The sequence below is a fragment of the Chiloscyllium plagiosum genome, unplaced genomic scaffold (assembly GCF_037043375.1).
Source record: "Chiloscyllium plagiosum isolate Xiang-an unplaced genomic scaffold, Cpla_swu_hap1 HiC_scaffold_24, whole genome shotgun sequence".
NCBI lineage: Eukaryota > Metazoa > Chordata > Chondrichthyes > Orectolobiformes > Hemiscylliidae > Chiloscyllium > Chiloscyllium plagiosum.
In genome coordinates this window covers 5,399,422-5,419,356 of record NW_028270162.1, presented here as the reverse complement: position 1 = coordinate 5,419,356, position 19,935 = coordinate 5,399,422, and the positions used below count along the sequence as shown (strand labels likewise).

At 43.5% G+C, this 19,935-nt stretch overlaps 1 protein-coding gene across 8 annotated transcripts in view; it reads right to left on the bottom strand.

Moving 5' to 3' along the window:
* The window catches only part of ep400 (E1A binding protein p400), a 151,469-nt gene that overhangs the window by 15,296 nt on the left and 116,238 nt on the right, over positions 1–19,935 (bottom strand). For 7 of the 8 annotated variants that reach the window (XM_043715350.2, XM_043715352.2, XM_043715355.2 and 4 more), the window contains 8 exons: positions 19,551–19,607; positions 17,818–17,896; positions 15,943–16,116; positions 14,438–14,486; positions 14,238–14,347; positions 8,083–8,293; positions 2,659–2,807; positions 1,258–1,371 (listed from right to left, as the gene is read on the bottom strand). In XM_043715350.2, coding sequence (XP_043571285.2) covers positions 1,258–1,371; positions 2,659–2,807; positions 8,083–8,293; positions 14,238–14,347; positions 14,438–14,486; positions 15,943–16,116; positions 17,818–17,896; positions 19,551–19,607 — 943 coding nt within the window. The remainder of the gene's footprint in view (positions 1–1,257; positions 1,372–2,658; positions 2,808–8,082; positions 8,294–14,237; positions 14,348–14,437; positions 14,487–15,942; positions 16,117–17,817; positions 17,897–19,550; positions 19,608–19,935) is intronic. The other variant, XM_043715351.2, reaches the window with a different exon arrangement.

Sequence of the window (19,935 nt, the reverse complement as noted above, 5' to 3'; positions counted from 1 at the left end):
GTCTCATATTTTTATCCTTTTTCTCTGCTTAGTTAAGTTCTCAGCCTGAATACTGACCTGATGCTATTTTATGATACTGTTCTTTAAATGCATAATTACACAAAAACATACAAAGCCATTTTCTGTTACCGATGAAACAGACTTATCAGGAAGGATGCATAATGTTCGGAGATGTCTTGAAACACATAAAAGTGGATAAATCCCCAGGACCTGATCAGGTGTATCCTAGGACTCGGTGGGAAGCTAGGGAAGTGAATGTTGTGCCCCTTGCTGAGATATCTGTATCATCGACAGCCACAGGTGAGGTGCGAGAAGACTGGAGGTTGGCTAATGTGGTGCCACTGTTTAAGAGAGCTGGTAAGGAAAAAGCCCGAAAACTATAGAACAATGAGCCTGACGGCGGTGGTGGGCAAGTTGTTGGAGGGAATCCTGAGGGACAGGATTGATGTGCATTTGGAAAGGCAAAGACTGATTAAGGATAGTCAGCAAGGCTTCGTGCGTGGGAAATCATGTCTCATGAACCTGATTGAGTTTTTTGAAGAAGTAACAAAGAGGATTGATGAGGGCAGAGCAATAGACGTGATTTATATGAACGTCAGTAAGGTATTCGACAAGGTTCCTCATGGGAGACTGGTCAGCAAGGTTAGATCTCACGGAATACAGGGAGTTTTGGGAAGATTTTGACGAATCTTCTCAAAAAAAATTTAAAAAGGTGTTGCCAGGTTTGGAGGATTTGAGCTATAGGAAGAGGCTGAATAGACAAGCTATTTTCCCTGGAGCATTGGACGCTGAGGGGTGACTCCAAATCATGAGGGGCATAGAGAGGATAAATAGACAAGGTCTTTCCCAGGGGTGGGGGAGTCCAGAACTAGACTGTCCAGAACATAAGTTTATGGTGAGAGGTTGAGGGGGGAAAAGATATAAAAGGGACCTAAGGGGCAACATGTTCACACAGAGGGTGGTGCATGTATGGAATGAGCTGCCACAGGAAGTGGTGGAGGCTGGTACAATTACATCGTTTAAAAGGCATCTGGATGGGTATATGAATAGGAAGGGTTTAGAGTGATATGGGCCAAGTGCTGGCAAATGGAACTAGATTATGTTAGGATATCTGGTCAGCATGGACAAGTTGGACCGAAGGGTCTGTGCTGTACATTTCGATGACTCTATACACACTGTAATGGTTTGTGTGAGCAATGAACTACAATTATATAATCACATAACAGTTGCGGTATTTGTAATATAAGTACAACTTACTATGCGGGCAACTGGGAGACCAGTCACAGTACCACCGAGGACAGTGTTCCTTTGTGTCACCTGAGCCAGCTGCTGTTGCTGCTGCTGTTTCTGTTTCAATTTTATTAACTGATCCTAATGAGGAAAAAGACTTTATTGAATTCTATCAATTTACATAATGACAGTCAACAGCACATCACTTTACAATAATCACATCTGACTGAATAATGAAGAACTCAAGTTCCCAACAAGCCTTAAGGTGGGGCCTGAAGAAATGTAGCGGGACAGAGGGACCTTGGAGTTCTGGTGCACGGTTCTCTCAAAGTGGAGTCACAGGTGGACATGGCAGTGAAGATGGCTTTTGGCACACTGGCCTTCATCAGTCAGGGCACTGAGTATAGAAGTTGGGAATTTATGTTGCAGTTGTACAGGACATTGGTGAGGCCGCACATGTAGTGGTGTTCAGTTTTGGTCACCTTGCTATAGGAAGGATACTATTAAACTGGAAAGAATGCAGAAGAAATTTACAAGGACATTGCCAGGACTCAAGGGTCTGAGTTATAAGGAGGTTGGACTAACTAGGACTCTATTCTTTAGGAGACTGAGGCCGGACCTTATAGAAGTGTATAAGATCATGGGGCATGGATAGGGTGCATGCACTCAGTCTTTTTCCCAGGGTTGGGGAATTAAGGACTAGAAGGCATCAGTTTACATAAGGTGCTCATCTGCAAGTCCATTTTCTACACTAATCCATGTACACAGCTTAGGAGTCTCCATGAAAATACATCTTTGTGATGACTGCACTGAATGCTTATAGGGGTTTAAACAGCAATAGCATCTGTCAAGGTCAAGATGTATTGGGATTGGAAGTAGACATAAAAATGAAAATTGAACATAACATTAAATTTTTTGATGAAAGAAGGAACCCAAAGATTTATTTTCACTGACACTTCCAAAAGCTGAGGGAAGGTGGTGGCATTGTGGTAATGTCACTGGACTGACCATCAGAACCCCAACTTAATGTTCTGCAGACATGTGTTGAAGCCCACCACGGCAGATGACGAAATTTGAATTCACAAAATCTGTAATAAAAAAAGCTACCCTAAAGGCAACAATGTAACCATTGTCAATTGCCGTAAAATTGATACACTTCAGTGATACACTTCAGGAAAGAAAAATCTGCCATCCTTACCTGGTCTGGCCTACATGTGACTCCAGGCACATAGCAATGTAGTTGACTCTGAATTGCTCTCTGAGCAATGAGGGAGCAACAATATATCCTGGCCTAGCTGGAGCCACCCACTCCCCATGAACAAGTGATTTAAAAATTGAAGGCGCAACTGCAATATACTTTTGTTTATGTAGTTAAAACATATACATATCTTTTTGTGTTTCAGACAGTAACTGAAAGCTCAGACTTACCGGCAGTTTCTGGACTGTCTTCAGCTGGGCTGAAGTTTGAGACTGTGGCTGGATTTGTTGAACCTGTACTGGAGCTGTCTGGGGTTGCCTGAAGAGCTGGATTTGTGCCTGGGAGATAGGTTTTCCGGTGGTCAGCTGAATGCCCGTAGCTGAGGTTATAAATGTAAACTATCAAGGCAGGCTCATGGTAAAGACTGTTAGCTAGAGTTGTACTCACTGTCATTAAGATACCATTAAGGCCAGGATGAAATGTATAAAGTCAAATGATGTTTACAAGTGTCAGTTCCCATATTAAACCAAGCTTTAACTTGCACTGCAATCATCTGCACTATATTTATTCCACTTTCTTAGGAAAATAATATCTTCTAACAATTATGCCTAGAGTCATTGAGTTGAAATGACTTAGGAAGATGATTAAAATGTTTTGAGTGGAGGGGGAATTGGGCCCCTGAATTTCTGGTTGCATTCAAATAAGGAATAGGTTTTGGTTTGAAAATGTCAAAGAAAGGACATGTCTTTAGCTAATTGCTTAGATTTACTGGAAGCCATGTGTCTGCATTTATGGCTGTCAGAGGTATTTGATATTGTTTTGAAATACAGTTTGGGCATAGCCTGTGAAGACGCAAGACATCCAGCGCAGCCTCTGCAACCTGACCAACCCTCCTGAGTATCCCACAGATATTTCTTCAATAACGCGATGGCTGCATTCTGGTTACATGCCTGGGACTTCCATGTTGAGGCCATTTCGGAGACATGGATAAAACAGGGACAGGAATGGTTGTTGCAGGTTCCAGGATTTAGATGTTTCAGTAAGAACAGAGAAGATGATAAAAGAGGGGGAGGTGTGGCATTGTTAGTCAAGGACAGTATTACAGTAGCAGAAAAGGCATCTGAAGACTCGTCTACTGAGTTAGTATGGGCTGAGGTGAGAAACAGGAAAAGAGAGGTCACCCTGTTGGGAGTTTTCTGTAGGCCTCCAAATATTTCCAGAGATGTAGAGGAAAGGATAACAAAGGTGATTCTGGATAGGGTTGAGAGTAACAGGGTTATTTTTGGGGGACTTTAACTTTCCAAATATTGACTGGAAATACTGTAGTTCGAGTACTTTAGATGGGTCAGTTTTGTCCAATGTGTGCGGGATGGTTTCCTGACACATATGTAGACAAGCCAACAAGGGGCAAGACCACATTGGATTTGGTCCTGGGTAATGAACCCGACCAGGTGTTAGGTGGTCGGTGAGCACTTTGGTGATCGTGACCACAATTCGGTTATGTTTACTTTGGCGGTGGAAAGGGATAGGTATATAACGCAGGACAAGAGTTATTGCTGGGGGAAAGGCAATTATGATGCCATTAGACAAGATTTAGAATTCATAAGATGAGGAAAAACTGCAGGGAATGGGCACAATTGAAATGTGGAGCTTATTCAAAGAACAGCTACTGCGAATCCTTAATAAGTATGTACCTGTCAGGCAGGGAGGAAGTTTTCGAGTGAGGGAGCCATGGTTTACTAAAGAAGTTGAATCTCTTGTCAAGAGAAAGGAGGAGGCTTATGTTAGGATGAGATGTGAAGGCTAGGTTAGGGTGCTTCAGAGTTACAAGTTAGCCAGGAAAAACCTAAAGAGAGAGGTAAGAAGAGCAGGAGGGGACATGAGAAATTGTTGGCAAGTAGGATCAAGGAAAACCCTGAAGCTTTCTATAGGTATATCAAGAATAAAAGAATGACTAAAGAGAGATTAAGGCCAATCAAGGATAGTAGTGGGAAGTTATGCGTGGAGTCTGAGGAGATAGGGGAAGTGCTAAATTAATATTTTTCGTCAGTATTCACACTGGAAAAAGACAATGTTGTTGAGGGGAATACTGAGATACAGACTACTAGATTAGACAGGAATGAGGTTCACAAGGAGGTGGTGTTAGCAATTCTGAAAAGTGTGGAAATAGATAAGCCCTCTGGGCCGGATGGGATTTATCCTAGGATTCTCTTGAAAGCCAGGGAGGAGATTGCAGAGTCCTTGGCTTTTATCTTTATGTCATCATTGTCTACAGGAATAGTGCCAGAAGACTGGAGGAATGCAAATGCTGTCCCCTGGTACAAGAAGGGGAGTAGAGACAACCCTGGTAATTACAGACCAGTGAGCCTTCGGTTGTGGATAAAGTGTGGAAAAGATTATAAAGGATGAGATTTATAATCATCAAGAGAGGAATAAGTTAATTAGGGATAGTCAACATGGTTTTGTGAAGGGTAGGTCGTGCCTCACAAACGTTAGGAGTTCTTTGACCAAACAGGTAGTTGAGGGTAAAGCAGTTGATGTGGTGTATATGGATCTCAGTGAGGTATTTGATAAGGTTCTCCACGGTAGGCTATTGCACAAAATACGGAAGCATGGGATTGAGGGTGATTTGGCGGTTAGAATCAGAAATTGGCTAGCTGAAAGTAGACCGAGGCTAGTGGTTGATTGGAAGTGTTCATCCTGGAGTTCAGTTACCAGTGGTGTACCGCAAGGATCTGTTTTGGGGCCACTGGTTTTTGTCATTTTCATAATTTACCTACATGAGGGCGTAGAAGGATGGATTAGATTAGATTAGATTATTTACAGTGTGGAAACAGGCCCTTCGGCCCAACAAGTCCACACGGCTCGCCAAAGCGCAACCCACCCAGACCCATTCCCCTACATTTATCCCTTCACCTAACACTATGGGCAATTTAGCCTCGCCAATTCACCTAACCTGCACATTTTTGGATTGTGGGAGGAAACCGGAGCACCCGGAGGAAACCCACGCAGACACGGGGAGAATGTGCAAACTCCACACTAAAGTCGATGGAGTTGTGGTAGTGCTGAAGGATGTTGCAGGTTACAGAGGGACACAGATAAGCTGCAGAGCTGGGCTGAGAGGTGGCAAATGGAGTTTAATGTGGAAAAGAGAGAGATGATACACTTTGGAAGGAGTAACTGGGCTAATGGTAAGATTCCTGGTAACGTAGAAGAGCAGAGAGATCTCGGTGCCCATGTACATAGATCCCTGAAAGTTGCCATGCAGGTTGATATGGTTGTTAAGGAGGCATATGGCGTGTTACCTTAATTGGTAGAAGAACTGAGTTTCAGAGCCACAAGGTCATGCTGCAGCTGTACAAAATTCTGGTGCGGCTGCACTTGGAGTACTGTGTACAGTTCTGGTCACCGCATTATAGGAAGGATGTGGAAGCTTTGGAAAGGGGTCAGAGGAGATTTACTAGGATGTTGCCTGGTATGGAGGGAGGGTCTTATGAGGAAAGGCTGAGGGACTTGAGGCTGTTTTCATTAGAGAGAAGCGGTTGACAGATGACTTAATTGAGACATATAAGATCATCAAGGATTTGCATTCAGCAGGGGGGTGGGAACCTGTGTTGTAGTTCCAGCACACAGGAGGATGAGAGTAGGGAGGATATGGACAGGATTTCATGGTCACAGGAATGTGCTGGCAGACAGCAAACTGGTTTGAAGTGTGTCTCCTTCAAGGCCAGGAGTATCTGGAATAAGGTAGGTGAGCTTGCAGCATGGATAGGTACCTGGGATGTTGATGTTGTAGCCATTTTGGAGACATGGGTACAGCAGGGTCAGGAATGGGTGTTGCAAGGTCCGGGGTTTAGATCTTTCATTAAGATCGGGGGAGGTGTGGCTTTGTTAGTCAAGAACTGTGGCTGAAAGAACTTTTGACGAGGACTCATCTACTGAGGTTAGAAACAGAAGAGGAGAGGTCACACTGCTTGGAGTTTTTTTTTTAATATAGGCCTACGCAAAGTCCCAGGGATGCGGAGGAGAGGACTGACAAATCTATTCTGGGTAGGAGTGAAAGGAACACGGTGGTCATTATGGGAAACTTTAACTTCCCCAACATTGGCTGGAAATGCTATAATTCTAGTATGTCGGATGGATCAGTTTTTGTCCAATGTGTGCAGGAGGGTTTCCTGACACAGTATGTCAAAGAGCCGACAAGAGGGGAGGCCACGCTGGAATCTGGTGCTTAGTAATGAACCAGGCCAGCTGTTTGATTGAGTGGTAGGTGAGCACTTTGGAGAGAGTGACCATGATTCGGTTATGTTTAGTTTCGCGATGGAAAGGGATAGGTACATGCCACAGGACAAGAGGTATAGATGGGGAAGGATAATTATAATGCGATTAGGCAAGGCTTAGGAGGCATAGAATGGGGTAGCAAAATGCAGGGGATGAGGACAATTGAAATGTGGAGCTGGTTTAAGGAGACATATTGCATGTCTTTGATAGGTATGTCCCTGTCAGGCAGGTAGGAAGTGATAAGCTAAGTGAATTGTAGCTTACTAAAGAAATTGCAACTCTTGTTAAGCGGAAGGAGGCAGCTCATGTGACGTTGAGGCAAGATGGTTCAGATGAGGCAATGGAGTTACAGATTCGCTAGGAAGAATTTAAAGAGAGAGTTAAGAAGAGCAACGAGGGGACATAAGCTGTCTTTACCAGGTAGAATAAAGGAGAACCCTAAAGCTTTCCATAGGTATGTGAGGAATAAAAGGATGACTAAGGTAGGAATAGGGCCTGTCAAAGACAGAAGTGGGAAGTTGTGTGTGGACCCTGTGGAGATTGGAGAGGTGCTAAACGAATATTTCTCATCTGGTTTTACTCAGGAAAAGGAGAATATTGTAGAGGATAAGACTGAGATATAGGCTATTAAACTTGAAAGGATTGAGGTTAGTAAGGAGGAGGTGTTATCAATTCTAGAAGTATGAAAGTAGATAAGTCCCCTGGGCTGGATGGGATTTTTTCAATAATTCTCTGCAATGCTAGGGAGGAGATGGCGGAGTCTTTGGCCTTGATCTTTGAGTCGTCATTGTTGACAGAGGATAAAGGATTGCAAATATCATGCCCTTGTTCAAGGAGGGCAGTAGAGATGACCCAGGTAATTATAGACCAGAGAGCCTTATGTCTGTCGTAGGAACAGTTTTGGAAAGGATTATGAGAGTTCGAATTTATAACCATCTAGCAAGCAGCAATTTGATTGGAAGTAGTCAACATGGATTCGTCAAGGGCAGGTCATGTCTTACAAACCTCACTTTGTTTTTAGAGAAGGTGACCAAGCATGTGGATGAGGGTAGGGCAGTTCAGTTAAGCCTTTGATAAAGGTTCCACATGGTAGGTTTTTGGAGAAAATGTGGAGACATGGGATTAAAGGTGATTTAGCAGTATGGATTAGAAACTGGTTTTCTGTAAGAAGGCAGTGAGTGGTGCTTAAGATAAGTGCATGTTAAAAGATGCATCGTGCATTAAGAGTTAACACAGGTAATTACAGAGAAAGGCACTGAAAGAAATGAGCAGGCATATGTGCAAAATAAATTCTGATCTATGTAGAAGTCATTAAATTACTCAATGATGCAATTGTCAATTTGTGGCATGACAAAAGGCAATAATTGTCCAACCTGGGGTGACTTGCGTGACCAATGGTCTTGTCTGGGACTGCACCGGAGTCAGGTTGGTAGTCACCACTGCTGCTGCTGTGGCTGTCACTGGGGCCATTGCAGCTCGGACACCCTGGTTGGTTGCTATTGCTACAACCTCTGTGGTAGCAGCAGATGTGGCCACGGTTCGCTGCTGAGCATGTACGACCTGAGCTGTTGTACCCCCTGCAGACTGGAAGACAGATAAGAGATATTAACACAATATACTGTCCCTTCTTTGCTCACACTGGATTAAACTGCTCAAATTTTTCATTTATTGGCTTTAAAGGAAAGAAAATGCAGGAGTGGCGTCTAATAGGTAGCTGATCTAGAATATAGAACACTACAATACAGAAATGGGCCCTTCGGCCCATGATGTTGTGCTGAACATGACGCCAAATTAATCTAATCCCTTCTGCCTGCCCTTGGTCCATATCCTTCCATTCCTTACATATTCATGTGCTTAACCAAAAGTCCCTTAAACGCCCCTATTGTATCTATCTCTGCCAGCACCCTGGGAATGGTGCATTCCAAACTCCTACCACTCTGAGTAGAAAACTTTCCCCTCACATCGCCTTTGAACTTTTCCCCTCTCGTCTTAAATGCACGCCCCCCCAATATTAGACATTTCAACTCTGGGGAAAAAGATTCTGACCATCAACCCTGTCTGTGCATCTCATGATGTTATAGACTTCTATCAAGCCTCCCCTCAGCCTCTGCACATCCAGAGAAAAACCCAATGTTTTTCTAGCCTCTCCTCATAATCTCTAAGCTAGGTGGCATCCTGGCAAACTCTTCCGCACCCTCTCAAAAAGCCTCCATAATCCAGCCTGTAATGTGGTGACCAGAACTGAATGCAATAGATTAAGTGTGGCCTAACCTTGTGGCTTATTAAACTGCAATACCAGCTTTTATGGCATCTCATGCAGCTGAATATAGTTTTGGAGGGGGGAATTATTATTGTAACAGGTAACACCATTGTTGTGTCAAGCCCATATTCACATTCTCAGTCCTCATCATGTGTCTCTTGCACTGCACTGAAAGACGTGATATGCGAAGCCAATGAAATTGGTCATCCAAAGATGAGCAGCATTAGCTACAGGAGGATCAGAACCTGCATGGGGAATCACAGACAGGTGGCAGATGAAATTTAAATGGCGAGAAAATGCAAGTTGTATCACATGAGGACAACCTGAGTGTCGAGGAATAGATAAGTACATAAATGGAAAAAGAAAAATGGGCAATCAGAACTAACGAGATCAGAGAGTCCTGATTGAAAGAATTGAAACCACTTACGACAAAGTTTAGTTGTAGCTGGTAAAGCAAGTGAGGTGTTAGGGTGTACTGAAATATTGACCTGAAACAATGAGATAATCCTGCCTTTTTATAAGTAAAAGGTAGAGGCAGACTTTAAATCATATGCATATAATTCTGATCACTGAAGTACAAAACAGGGTCTTGCAGTAATTAAAAAGGACAGATGTACAGATTAGGTTCTAATGGAGTGATTACATAAAGTAGCCTGCTCTTCTTGGAGGGAGGAGTGAGTTAACTGTACACTTCAAGATTTTAAAAAGCAACAATATATAATGAGATGGTCCACTATGCCCCGACAACAGATAACTAGAGGATACATCTTGTACTTGAACAGGGAGAAGGTAAAGTCAAAAAATCTCAGGAAATACTGGGGACATTTCTTGGTCCCTTGGAAGGAGCATGGGTGGGATTGGCAGCAAAATATAAAAAACTTTCACGAGGTCTCCCTGATGTGGCTCCCCATTCTTGTAAATCTCCCAAATGTGCGCTGTCTCTGGAATTAGCAAAAACAAAATACTGCAGATGCTAGAAATCTGAAATAAGAACAAAAACCGCTGAAAGGACTGAGTACATCTGGAAACTCTGTGGAAAGTGTTATGTTTCAGGTTATCACCTGTTTTTTCCACACATTCTGCCTGACCTGCTGGACCATTCCCGTAGTTTTCATTCCTATTAGTGAAATCAACAAACCTTTAACCGTCCAACCACAAGGGATGAACTCGGATTTCACCAGTTTCCTCATTTCCCCCCACCCTGTCTCAGTCAAATCCATCGAATTCAGCACCGCCTTCCTAACCTGCAATCTTCTTCCCGACCTCTCCGCCCCCACCCCAGTCTGACCTATCACCCTCACCTTGACCTCTTTCCACCTATCACATTTCCGACGCCCCTCCCCCAAGTCCCTCCTCCCTACCTTTTATCTTAGCCTGCTGGACAAACTTTCCTCATTCCTGAAGAAGGGCTTATGCCCGAAACGTCGATTCTCCTGTTCCCTGGATGCTGCCTGACCTGCTGCGCTTTTCCAGCAACACATTTCCAGCCTTAACCAAATGCAGGCAGGCAATCAAGACACTTACTATCTCATTCAGTCATCATTGTTGGAGTGACAGAAAGTCTACTGGCATTGCAAAGCCCCTCAAACGGTGTCTGAAGTCTGCCATAACAGAGGATCAGAGGGCAACCAGGGAACTCCTTCTTCCACACGGACCCACAGGTCATTAAGAGCATCATCTCAGTCTCTCCAAGCCAGAGCAGCTCTCGCCTGTCTCTAACGAGTTCAACACGCGGCAAGACATCGAAAACAATTCTTCCGCTGCCTTCGCCTCCGTGCCTACTTCTTCAACCAGGATTCTCGCCCACCCTCTGACGATCCCTTCTCCCGCCTCCAACACACCCCATCCACCTGGACACCCCTTGCTGGCCTCTTACCTGCCCTCGATCTCTTCATAGCCAACTGCCGCCGCGACATTAACCGCCTCAACCTCTCCACTCCTCTCACCCACTCCAACCTCCCACCCTCGGAACGTGCAGCCCTCCACTCCCTCCGTTCCAACCCCAACCTCACTATCAAACCAGCAGACAAGAGAGGTGCGGTGGTAGTTTGGCGCACCGATCTTTACACCGCTGAAGCTAGACGCCAACTCGCAGACACCTCCTCCTACTGCCCCCTTAACCATGACCCCACCTCCCACCACCAAACCATCATCTCCCAGACCATCCATAACCTCTTCTCCTCAGGGGATCTCCCATCCACCGCCTCCAACCTCATCGTCCTACAACCCCGCACCGCCCGTTTCTACCTCCTGCACAAAATCCACAAACCTGACTGCCCCGGCTGACCCATTGTCTCAGCCTGCTCCTGCCCCACCGAACTCATCTCTGCATACCTCGACACTGTCCTGTCCCCCTTAGCCCAAGAACTCCCCACATACGTTCGGGACACCACCCACGCCCTCCACCTCCTCCAAGATTTTTGCTTCCCCGGTCCCCAACGCCTTATCTTCATCATGGACATCCAGTCCCTGTACACCTCCATCCCCCATCTCTAAGAACTCAAAGCCCTCCGCTTCTTCCTTTCCCGCCAACCCAACTAGTACCCTTCCACTGACAACCTCCTTCGACTGACTGAACTGATCCTCACTCTGAACAATTTCTCCTTCCAATCCTCCCACTTCCTCCAAACCAAAGGAGTAGCCATGGACACCCGCATGGGCCCCAGCTATGCCTGTCTCTTCGTAGGATATGTGGAACAGTCCATCTTCCGCAGCTACAATGGCACCACACCCCACTCTTCCCTCCGCTACATCGATGACTGTATCGGCGCTGCCTCGTGCTCCCACGAGGAGGTTGAACAGTTCATCCACTTTACTAACACCTTCCACCCCGACCTCAAATTTACCTGGACCGTCTCAGACTCCTCCCTCCCCTTCCTAGACCTCTCTATTTCTATCTCGGGCGACCAAATCAACACGGACATTTACTATAAACCGACCGACTCCCACAGCTACCTAGACTACACCTCCTCCCACCCTGCCCCCTGTAAAAATGCCATCCCATATTTCCAATTCCTTCATCTCCGCCGCATCTGCTCCCAGGAGGACCAGTTCCAATACCGAACAACACAGATGGCCTCTTTCTTCAAAGACTGCAATTTCCCCTCAGACGTAGTCGACGATGCTCTCCACCGCATCTCCTCCACTCCCCGCTCCTCCGCCCTTGAGCTCCGTCCCTCCAATCGCCACCAGGACAGAACCCCACTGGTCCTCACCTATCACCCCACCAACCTCCAGATACATCGTATCATCCGTCGTCATTTCCGCCACCTCCAAACAGACCCCACCACCAGGGATATATTTCTCTCCCCTCCCCTATCAGCGTTCTGAAAAGACCACTCCCTCCGTGACTCCCTCGTCAGGTCCACACTCCCCACCAACCAACCTCCACTCCCGACACCTTCCCCTGCAACCGCAAGAAATGCAAAACCTGCGCCCACACCTCCCCCCCTCACTTCCCTCCAAGGCCCCAAGGGATCCTTCCATATCCGCCACAAATTCACCTGCACCTCCACACACATCATTTACTGCATTCACTGCACCCAATGTGGCCTCCTCTATATTGGGGAGACAGACCGCTGACTTGCAGAACGTTTCAGAGAATACCTCTGGAACACCCGGACCGGGACACCCGGACCAACCAACCCAACCGCCCCGTGGCTCAACACTCAACTCCCCCTCCCACTCCACTAAGGACATGCAGGTCCTTGGACTCCTCCACCGCCAGACCATAGCAACACGACGGCTGGAGGAAGAGCGCCTTATCTTCCACCTAGGAACCCTCCAACTACAAGGGATGAACTCAGATTTCTCCAGTTTCCTCATTTCCCCTCCCCCCACCTTGTCTCAGTCCCAACCCTCGAACTCCTAACCTGCAATCTTCTTCCTGACCTCTCCGCCCCTACCCCCACTCCGGCCCATCACCCTCACCTTATCACCCTCACCTTAACCTCCTTCCAACTATCGCATTTCCAACGCCCCTCCCCCAAGTCCCTCCTCCCTACCTTTTATCTTAGCCTGCTTGGCACACTTTCCTCATTCCTGAAGAAGGGCTCATACCCGAAACGTCGATTCTCCTGCTCCTTGGATGCTGCCTGACCTGCTGCACTTGTCCAGCAACACATTTTCAGCTCTGATCTCCAGCATCTGCAGTCCTCACTTTTTCCCTAGTCGAGATGCCAGCTAGCCATCACTTTGGGCCAACGACTGTCACTCTTGCTTCCATTTCCTGCCTGATTTTAACCACCCAATAAACAAGCCAGTAGCCAATTAGTCAGCCAGTCATGTAAGCAACTTCTGGCAAACAGCAGCAACTCTGTACTCACAAAGTGTCCCAGTGTGGGCATCCCTACTGCTCATAGAATAGTTTAGATTGGCTATCTCAAGTGAGCACAGAAATAGACCCTTTGGCCCAACTTGTCTATGTCAACCAGACATCTCAATGTGAACCAGCCCAATTTGCCAGCATTTGGCCTATATCCCTCTAAACCCTTCCTATTCATATACCCATCCAGATGCTTTTGAGACAGGCACCAATGAAACGTAGGAATAGGTTATACTCATTCAATCAAACCAAATTAGGTAGATAAAATAACACTTTTGAATACAGTACAAGTAAATTAAACCCTTGTGTGTGGTAGACTGATGACTTTGCATCGATCATGCCCAAATGGGGGTTTTCCTCATCTCATAGGAGAGTTTGTTATAAACTGGTTGATAGAGGCTAAATGGGTTAGTATTTCTTGCATCATGTGACAACCCACTGAATGTTTGTCCCTTTTCAATGAACAATCCCGATCGGTGTTCTTTTGCCCTTCTTTCCATGATTGCACCAGTAAACTCACATCTTTGTCTTCGATTTTTTCCTTTGTCATTTTGTTCTCCTACTTCTTCTGCTTCTCTTTCACTTTTAAAAAAATTTCACTTATATTTTCACATTCTCCATACCTCAATGATGATAGGGAAGCATTGATGACATTGTTCAGGGTGAGGTCAGGGGATATGCTAAGAAGGTGACACTTTAGGCAATGACAGGAAATGTGAAACTATATAGAAGAAAGCTTATCATTGTCAACCTGTCTCACAGGGACTCAATCATTATGAAGAATGTACCAATACAGGTGTAGCCAACAAACTGAATGGGAAACATAATACAAAGGAAGCATGGCAATTAGCCGCTCCACCTAAGTTTTCTTTAGAAGTAAATGTATGAATATTTTTTGCACTGCATCTTATAATTCTGAAGCAACTAAATATATTAACACATACTGTAAGAGTTCCAGAGATGACATGCGGAGTGAGTCGCTTGTTAATAGGCTGAAATGTACTCTGCTGGACTCCTGCTGCCGTGTTCACAATGACATTGCCTCCAACAGTGGCTACAAAGAAAAGAATCAATATGAATGCCAGCTGAAATTAGAGTTGTGCTGACTCTATCATTATGGATTCCTTGCAAAGCAATCACTTACCAGTCTGAATGCTTGTCGTGCCAGCAGCTGTTTTAATAGCTCCAGCCTGCTGAAAAACAGAGAGAAAGCATTACTTAACTTGGAACAATATAAATCCCACACCAATCTAATACACTGTAACAGCATTCACTGTTATGTCTTTAATGCACTATTAAAATGAGTTAAACCACTAACATGCATCCTTTAGCTGCTTAGCCCCTAAGCTCTGGAATACCCTCCCTAAAACCCACTCTAATTCTGTAATTCTCTCGCCTTTCCAAGGTATTCCAAACCAAACTACGTCTTCAACCAAGTTTTTAATCACCTATTATATCAGTATGTGGCTCATAGTCCAAACGCGTTTGTTAATGCTCCCACGGACTAATCTGGAACATTTTACTAAAATAAAGATTGCGCATAGGTGCAAGGTGCTACTGTTTTTACTGTAACTGATCTGAAGTATTAAAGAAATGTTTTTCAAAAGGGCCAAATGCTAATGATATTTGAAATGACAAAATACAAGTAATGCCCAATTCCCTGCTCAATCTAAAAATAGAGTCACAAATTTCCTCAACATTATTTCAATTAAGAAGCTCCAAGACAAAATAAAGGCCCAAATATAATTGCTGTCATAGTCTCTCACTCCCTCTCACACTGGAAATCAAAAACAAGTTACTCATTATGGTTATTAATGCTGGGTCTTAAATGAATCAAACAATCAAAATTAAACATTTTATAAAAAGTATGAATCGATTAAAATTGTGGAGAAGCTTGAAGCAAGTTTGTAGGAATAGGCAGGGGCATAGTTGCATTATCATTGGACTAGTAATCTAGAGGCCCTGTTTAATGCTCCGCAAACACAGATTCAAATCCCTTCACTGGCTGATGGAATTTCAATTCAGTCAATAAATTTGAAAAAAAAAAATTAGTTTCACTAAAGGGATGTCATTATGCATCTAATCAATTGTTCAAAAAAAAACTGATTCGCTAATGGCCATCTTTACCCAGTCTGGCCTACATGTAACTCCAGACCCAAGGCAATGCTGGCCCTCTGAAATGACCTGGCAAGCCATTCAGCTCAGGGGCAGTTAGGGATGGGCAACAAATATTGGTCTTGCCAGTGATTTGCAAAGCCCATGAAAAATATTTTAAAACCCACATCTAGAATTCGAGCTCCACCAACTCAATTCTATTCCCCTGATTTCTTATATTTATGTTTGTTTTAAAACATTTTCTTTGATTCAATCCAGGTTGTGGTGATCTGGAAAGCACAGTTTAAGAAACAATATTAAAGTTAATTAGATAATAACTTTAAAAATAAACTGGATAAATAGTCAAGGGGGAAATAAATCTTCAGAGCAATGAGGAAAGAGCAGGCCAAGTAGAATTAACAAGATGGTTCCTGAAGAGCCAAATTACCTCCTTTGTGCTGTGCAACTTTTATTATTCCTACAACACACACACTCCACACATGCACAAGGAAAATCCTTAAATAAAGAGAAGCAAATGAAAACAATCTTTCTTACTAGCACAGTGGTGTTGGTAACAGTGGATGTAGCAGTCTGCACGACAGCTTGAGACTGCTGAAGCACTGGAGTCTGAGCCTGTGAGCCCTGTTGCTGTTGTACAGCTGGCTGAGTATTTTGCTGTGCTTGCTGTTGTTGTGCAAGTTGCTGGGCTCTCTGCTGCTCTGCTAAAGCCTTTAAGTTCATTACAAATAAATATACATATAATTAATCATTGTAGAAAATTTTGATAGAAATTAATTTGCATTCTAATTCTCTCATTTCAGATTCCTGTATTTTCCCAACATAGTTTGGCTAAGAAACTATGAACTGCTTCAAAGGAAAAAAATGACAGAAGATCTACAATTGCAGATCAGAAAAAACAAGGTATAATATTATAGAAATTGCAGTGTAGATAAATCAACATCAGTCAAACGGAAAAAAAGTCATGACATCTCAAGTCTATATCTTGATCAGAAGAAAACTGTATACCCCCAAAACATCTTGCCTGGTCTATTCCCCTCACAAATAATGACTGCCCTTCTGTTTATTTGCAGCATTTAAAATTCTAGGTATTACTAATGTTTGTAAACCTGACACCAGAGGATAATTTAAAATGAATGAAATATTGCTCAATTTAAATATAATTATAAATTTGAGAACTAAGATCCCTTTTACTGTAACATTTATTGTTTAATTCATATAATTGCGCAATCATTGGGCTGCTATGGCAGCATACTTCCCTTTATCTGTTGAGGCATAGTTCATAAGAGCAGGGAGACTATGTTAAAGCTGAACAAAATTTTGGTTAGGCCACCACTGGAGTACTGTGCATAGTTTTGATCACCACACTATAGGAAGGATGTGACTTGCACTGGAGAGACTACACAGAAGATTCATCAGGACGTTGCCTCATTTTAGCTATGAAGACAGTCTGGATAGGCACAAGTTGTTTTCTATAGAAGTGAGAAGGCTGAGGGTGGACCCTAATTGATGTGTATTTATTTTTTAAATCAAGCTGTTCAGAAGTACGTTACAAAACACCTCGAACAAATGGGGCTTGTAACAGCTCAAAGGTACTATCTCTGTGCCACAAGAGCCCATGATAGGAGGTGTATAAGATTTTGAGGAACATGGACAGGGTGAATAGGAAGCAGCTATTCCTCTTATTTGAATGGTCAATAACAAGGGGGTATAATTTTAAGGTGAAAGGCAGGAGATTGAGAGGAAATTTGAGGTGAAGTTTTTTTCACTCAGAAGGTGGTGGGAATCTGGAATGCACTGCCTGGAAGGGTAGAAAAGGTGGAAAACATCATAACTGTTAAAACATGAGGATGAGTACTTGAAAAGTCATAACATTCAAGACTATGGGTCAAGTGCTGGAAAGTGGGACTAGTGCAGATAGGTTCATTGAATCAGTGCTGACCTAAGGGCCTCTTTTGACTATAAATGTTTCAGAACAAAAAAATGAAACTTTTATGGATAATGCATTAACATCCAATATATACCTTAGAACAAAGAAACCCAAGACATACTATATAGAATGTATAATTCAATCTTAATATCTTACTTGAATACATCTGCTCAAAAGGAAAATTACCATCGGTTATGAAAAAAAAACTAAGTATTCAGTTAATATTTCAACTTAAAAATACAGAATTATTAATAGACTATAAATTTCTAACAAATTGCTTCAGAATGTGTGCTTCATCTTGAGATCTGTATCTTCACTACTTTTATTGTCTGTAAAAAACAAACATTTTCCCTCAAGTCTCGAGGAAGATTGATGACGAGTTAAAGCTAACCATGGAATTCTTGATAACTTCTACACGAGGCATTTATTTTCCACTGCAAGACTACATATGTCATGATAGATATTTTTATGCAAATACTAACCTTTTTCTCTTTTGATATGCGCTCAGCTCGAAGTGTGGCCACCTGGATTGGTGGTAGGGGCTTGTCATAGTTGATTCCACTAAGACAGATAAATAAATGTTTTTGTGCATAGACTTACACAAAATATAATGAACAGAAACAATCTATTTAGCTCAATCCATGCTAACACGGTTGCTCCATTTGAAGCTCCGCCCATCTTTCTTCATGCAACGCTCTCCTCAGTTCTCTCCTTTCTCAGCTGCTCATCACACTTCCCTTAAACTATGCCTTGTGGTAGCCATTGCCACATTGTCTCCACTTTCTGGGCAAAGAGGTTTCTTGGTGACTATCTTATGCTGACAGATTCTAGATTTGCTCTTCCCCATAAGTGAAAAACATTGTGCAGACTCTTAGTGACTTTGTTTGCAACAGCAGCCTCACCCTGTGGGAACTGGCACTTGGCTGAATTTTGCAGGGAGGTCAACCAATTAAGAAAACATTCTAGTTCAGTTGGCATTCAATTAAATGTAGTGAATAGACGGAACAATCAGATATCTGAATGAGGACCGATGTTAAAAGGGCAGTGCATAGAGAGATGAAGAGATGTGACATCGGGCGGCACGGTGGCACAGTGGTTAGTACTGCTGCCTCATAGCGCCAGAGACCCGGGTTCAATTCCCGCCTCAGGCGACTGACTGTGTGGAGTTTGCACATTCTCCCAGTGTCTGCGTCTGTTTCCTCCGGGTGCTCCGGTTTCCTCCCACAGTCCAAAAGATGTGCAGGTCAGGTGAATTGCTAAATTGCCCGTAGTGTTAGATGAAGGGGTAAATGTAGGAGTATGGGTGGGTTGCGTTTCGGCGGGTCGGTGTGGACTTGTTGGGCCGAAGGGCCTGTTTCCATACTGTAAGTAATCCAAGTAATCTAATCTAATCTAATCTTGTACAATAAAAGATGGAAGTAGTTGGATACCAGTAGGGGAAGGGAAGCCCATCGACATGTCACTGGAGGTCATCATAGAGGTGTGGGGAGGGTAGTGGTGCTCTTTGCTTAGACTGGTAGTGTCATGAGTGGAACCCATAACCCCAAGTAAGGGCACAGTCTGAAAATGTCAATACAGCCGTTTATTTCTTTGATTGGCTTCAACAGAATGATATCAAGTTCTTTTTATTGAAAATTTCCTCAAGCACGGTCTTAAGGAGCTGTTTTCATTAATGCTAGCCTTGCGTTAGGTGGGGTTTGCTAAAGTGAATGCCACTTCTTATTTCACAGTTCTGCAATGATAGCTTGTTGTGCACATACCTTCCTGACCTAGCTGTACTGCTGACACTTTATGGGACCTTGGAAAAGAGCTATTGCAAGTGTAAACTGGCTCTTTGTTGTCCTAACTATTCTATTAGACTGAAAATTTCAACTATTGGGATTCCTAACGTCAATGTTGACCCATCCTTGGAAAAACAAGGAGGGTGGTGCAAAGATGTTGGGCCTAATGTCCTTCTTATCACTGTTCTCCCACTCTCGCTTCTCTCTCCCCCCGATTCTTAACAACATGGGGAAAATCCTCTGTAATTGCTGAATCTACTTTATGTAAATACCTTGTTAGGTCACTACATGATCTTTCCATGCCAACAAAAAATGGAGCCCAATTGTTCATCCCTTCCCAACAAGTGTAACATTGCAGTTCTGGTATCACTCAATTACATACAAAAAAAAACCTGAAAGAGCCAAAACAGCAAATAATAATAAAAGTTTCAGACCTCTCTGCTAACACAGACGCGTGCTTTGGATTTTTCTGAAAGGGATTCATTCCAAGCCTAGAAAACAAAGCAAATCAATAGAGATTCCAGCAATTACAAAGAGAACACAACAGTGCAGAAAGTTCACCTGTAAAAGTTTGGTGTAGAACGTTTTACCCTGTGTACGACATATTGTACATATTTTTGCACACAAATTTGGAATGTAGGAGGAGTAGGCCATTCAGCCCATTGAAACTACTCTGCCAATACAATCATTGCTGATTAAATACTTCAATGCACTCTTACCCTAAAGTATCCCCATTACTCTTTATGCCACTGTTTATCAGAAATCTATCAATTTTTACTTTAAACATACTCAAAGGCTGAGCTTCCATATACATCTATG